Raw genomic sequence first — 3,651 nt, 5'->3', positions numbered from 1 at the left:
TTCAGCTTTTAGTGTTAATCAGGATAGCTATTGCATGTTTCTCTGAAAGTGCTTGATGAATTATATTTCTGTTGCTTAATTTTTAAAGATAATTCATCCAGTTTTAAGTTGACTGTTGAAGTCATTTTACATAAATTTTATTTTTCCTATGAAGTTCACTGAAATGTTCACTTTTTCTGTCCTGTATTGGAGCCCTCTTGGAGCCCCATTGGGCTGCCAACCCAGCAGTTCCAAGGACCAGTCGCTCCATGGAGAAAGACAAGGCTTTTAACGCTTGTCAAGAGTTACAGCCTGAGGAAAACACAAGCATATCTCCTCCATGTGTTACAGGGTGAAACTGATGTCAGTGAGTTTGTTTGGTTAGTTGACTTGGTTCATATTTTACATGAAGTGTGATTTTTGATATTAGCATCTTCAGGCTATATTTATTCACCTGATTTTTTTACTAGCACTTCTCATAAAATTCACTTATGTCAGGGGTGTCAAACTGGTTGCCTTCCGGCTGCCTGCGACTGCTCAGGTAATTTTTTGTGGCCCCAAATTCTCTGAAATAAAATGAAAATAGAAAAAAATTGTTATAAAAAAATAGCGCTTAGGGGAGATGGAGGCAATACTGTACACACAATTCCCTCTTTAACCCTTTAACTACAGAAGACCACTATACAGGTGGCCCAAAGTCTTTTCTGGAGGCCTGTGGACGTTTCTAGACACGATCATTTCCGGTAACGTTTTAAAGCGATGTCTGCCACTCTCATTGCATAATAAAAACAGATCCTAACAGTGAAAAGGTTAAAAACAGGACTCTAGGATGTGCTGTTATGAGTCATACCTAGCAGCAATGCTAGTTAACACTTTTAGAGGGAAGCCATTACGATTGTGCATCACATTTGTCAGCTGTCCAACATTTTGTGTTTTTTATTACTTTGTTATATTTTCCGGTCACACCATAAGAGGCAAGGGAAAGCTAGTAGAAGGAAAGCGCTGGCAAATTTCCGGTTAAAAGCATAATTATAGTTTTATAAATAAAACCAATGTTTAAATAAAAACAATTATATAGGGTTTTAATTATCCTATCCATATTTCTGAATCCTCACTTCAAAATAAAAATTCAACAAAATTTGTAAATGTGATGTGGCCCACTTTAATCTTGCCTGTTGCACCACATAGCAAACATTTTAATTGAGTTTGACACCCCTGACTTCTGTTGAATGTTACTGAATTACTGTCTTTAGATTTACTTTTTAAAAATCCCTTGAGAAACTCCTTCTTAGTGGAATTAGAAATTTCCCAAAATTGCAACAGAAGCTAAGTATCAACAGATAGAGACACCCTTCCAACTGAATAAACTTCCAGAGCAGCATAATGAGCCAGGAGCAATCTGGGAAAACCCACTCCGTGTGCACAAATCCTGTCTCTTTGGGGGAAACAATAGTTGTCCATCATAGTAGAATTCCCTTGGTCAATCAGCATGCCTGGGGAGAGTGCATTTGCTCTCACAGAGCCATCAATACACTGCAAGAGATTTTCAGACAGAAAAAGAAACAAAAGCACAGCATCCAAATACACAGAACATCCATAAGAACCGGGTTTTCTGACTTTATTTTGCAGCCATGAAGTCCCAGGGCTATCGAAGCCAGAACTCAAGCCTTAAAATCATGACTTTCCGGCCTACCATGGAAGAATTTAAGGATTTCAACAAATACATTGCTTACATGGAATCCCAAGGTGCCCACCGTGCAGGCCTGGCTAAGATAATCCCACCCAAACAGTGGACAGCCAGAGAGAACTATGACGATGTGGATGACATCCTCATAGCCAGTCCTGTGCAGCAGGTAACTACTGGGCAGACAGGTGTCTTTTTGCAATACCATAAAAAGAAGAAATCCATGACCGTGGAGGAGTATCGCCACTTGGCCAGCACCGACAGATACCGCACTCCCACACACCGGGATGTTGACGATTTGGAGCGGACCTATTGGAAGAGCCGCCTGTACAATTCTCCCATTTATGGGGCTGGAGTATGTGGCTCCTTATTTGGTGAAAACACTGAGCATTGGAACCTCAGACACCTGGGGACGATCCAGGATCTGCTGGAGCAGGAGAGTGGAGTTGTCATCAAAGGCGTCAACACCCCCTACCTGTACTTTGGCCTGTGGCAGACCACCTTACTTGGCACACGGAGGACATGGACCTGTACAGCATCAACTACCTGCACTTCGGGGAGCCCAAAACGTGGTATGCGGTGCCCCCTGAGCACGGAGCCCGCCTGGAGAGACTGGCCAGGGAGCTTTTCCCTGGCAGTTCCAGTGGCTGCGCGAACTTCCTGCGGCACAAGGTGGCCCTCATCCCACCCAGAGTCCTCAGGGAGAACGGCATTCCTGTTGGTCGGATCACCCAGGGAGCAGGCGAGTTCATGGTCACATTCCCCTACGGATACCACGCTGGCTTCAATCACGGTTTCAACTGTGCGGAATCCATCAACTTTGCCACCCTGCGCTGGGTTAATTACGGTAAAGCTGCTTCTCAGTGCAGCTGTGGGGAAGCCAGGGTCACATTTCCCATGGACGCCTTCGTGCGCATTCTGCAACCCGGGCGCTATGAGCTGTGGAAACAGGGCAGGGACCGCACCTCCGTGGACCACGTGGAGCCCACAGCACTGACCAGCCCGGAGTGGATGGCCTGGAAGGAAGCCCGGACTCGTGTGATGGTCAAGGGGCGTCTGCGGTCCTTTAAGCCACGCAGGGCCAGGCGTTGCTCTCTGACTCTGGCTGCAGACAGTGGGCTTGGGGGCTGTGCACTGGTGTGTCCTAGTCCCACAACCCACTCCTGGGCAGACAGCTCCACTGTGCAGCCTGAGGCCCCTAACTTCATGGGCAGCAGTCCAACGGGATCCAGTGTCTCCCTATTTCCCACCTCAGTTCCATCTGCCCAGTATCTCCAGGCTTCACCAAAGGGGACTCGCACTAGGCGTCCTCAGGACTCCGATGCCCACCAGCAGTCTGTGAAGTCCAGGGCCAAGAAGCACACAGCAAGCACATTTGTACACCTGCCAACTCAGGCATTGCATGAGAATCAACAATCAACAGATGACTCTGGCCCTCGGAGTTTTGAGATCCTGCATGCTGTTAAAGCTTCTGGGTGCTGCTGTGACCCCGATCTTCAGCCCTTGGGACCCCCACTGAATCCTGATTCTCTGATGCACCCTGGCCCCTGCCTGAAGTCACTGGACAACATCTCAGTGAATCTCCCGGACATGCTTGTGCTGAGTCCTCCTAATGAGTCTTTGACTTCTAAAACATTCTCCAGCTATGCCTCTGTGCACAGTATGGCACCTCTGGACCTCCTCGGTGCTATTGCTATGGACCCCCTTAAACTTCTATAATCCTGCCCTCAGATGAGGTTCTGCAAATCTACTTACATAGATCCTTGGAGACAGACTCGATGGAACTTCACTTCCTAAATCCTGAAAGGTTGTCACCAGCAAAGATCTTCTTGTTGTGAGTTTAGCTAAACTGCAGTTTTTGTCAAATGTGATTGTCCCTTGGACTATCTCTCACCTTCAGGAAACAGAAACACACCCAGCCAATCTTCAACATGGAAATTGTAATCTGTGGTGATCCTTGACCTCTCAGTGCCATGTTGATAGGTTGC

General features: G+C 46.7%; 1 protein-coding gene across 1 annotated transcript; it reads left to right on the top strand.

Annotated features, from left to right (window-relative positions):
• The first annotated feature begins 1,610 nt into the window (after positions 1-1,610).
• On the top strand, positions 1,611-3,382 carry LOC142427617 (lysine-specific demethylase 4D-like). Its single transcript, XM_075532805.1, has 2 exons — positions 1,611-2,103; positions 2,160-3,382. Exons 1-2 carry the CDS (start codon positions 1,611-1,613, stop codon positions 3,380-3,382), a joined length of 1,716 nt encoding a protein of 571 aa, XP_075388920.1.
• Positions 3,383-3,651: the final 269 nt, after the last annotated feature.

Source organism: Tenrec ecaudatus, chromosome 15 (genome assembly GCF_050624435.1).
Source record: "Tenrec ecaudatus isolate mTenEca1 chromosome 15, mTenEca1.hap1, whole genome shotgun sequence".
Classification (NCBI taxonomy): domain Eukaryota; kingdom Metazoa; phylum Chordata; class Mammalia; order Afrosoricida; family Tenrecidae; genus Tenrec; species Tenrec ecaudatus.
The sequence above is the reverse complement of the archived record's forward strand: the minus strand, read 5'-3'. Positions and strand labels throughout refer to the sequence as shown.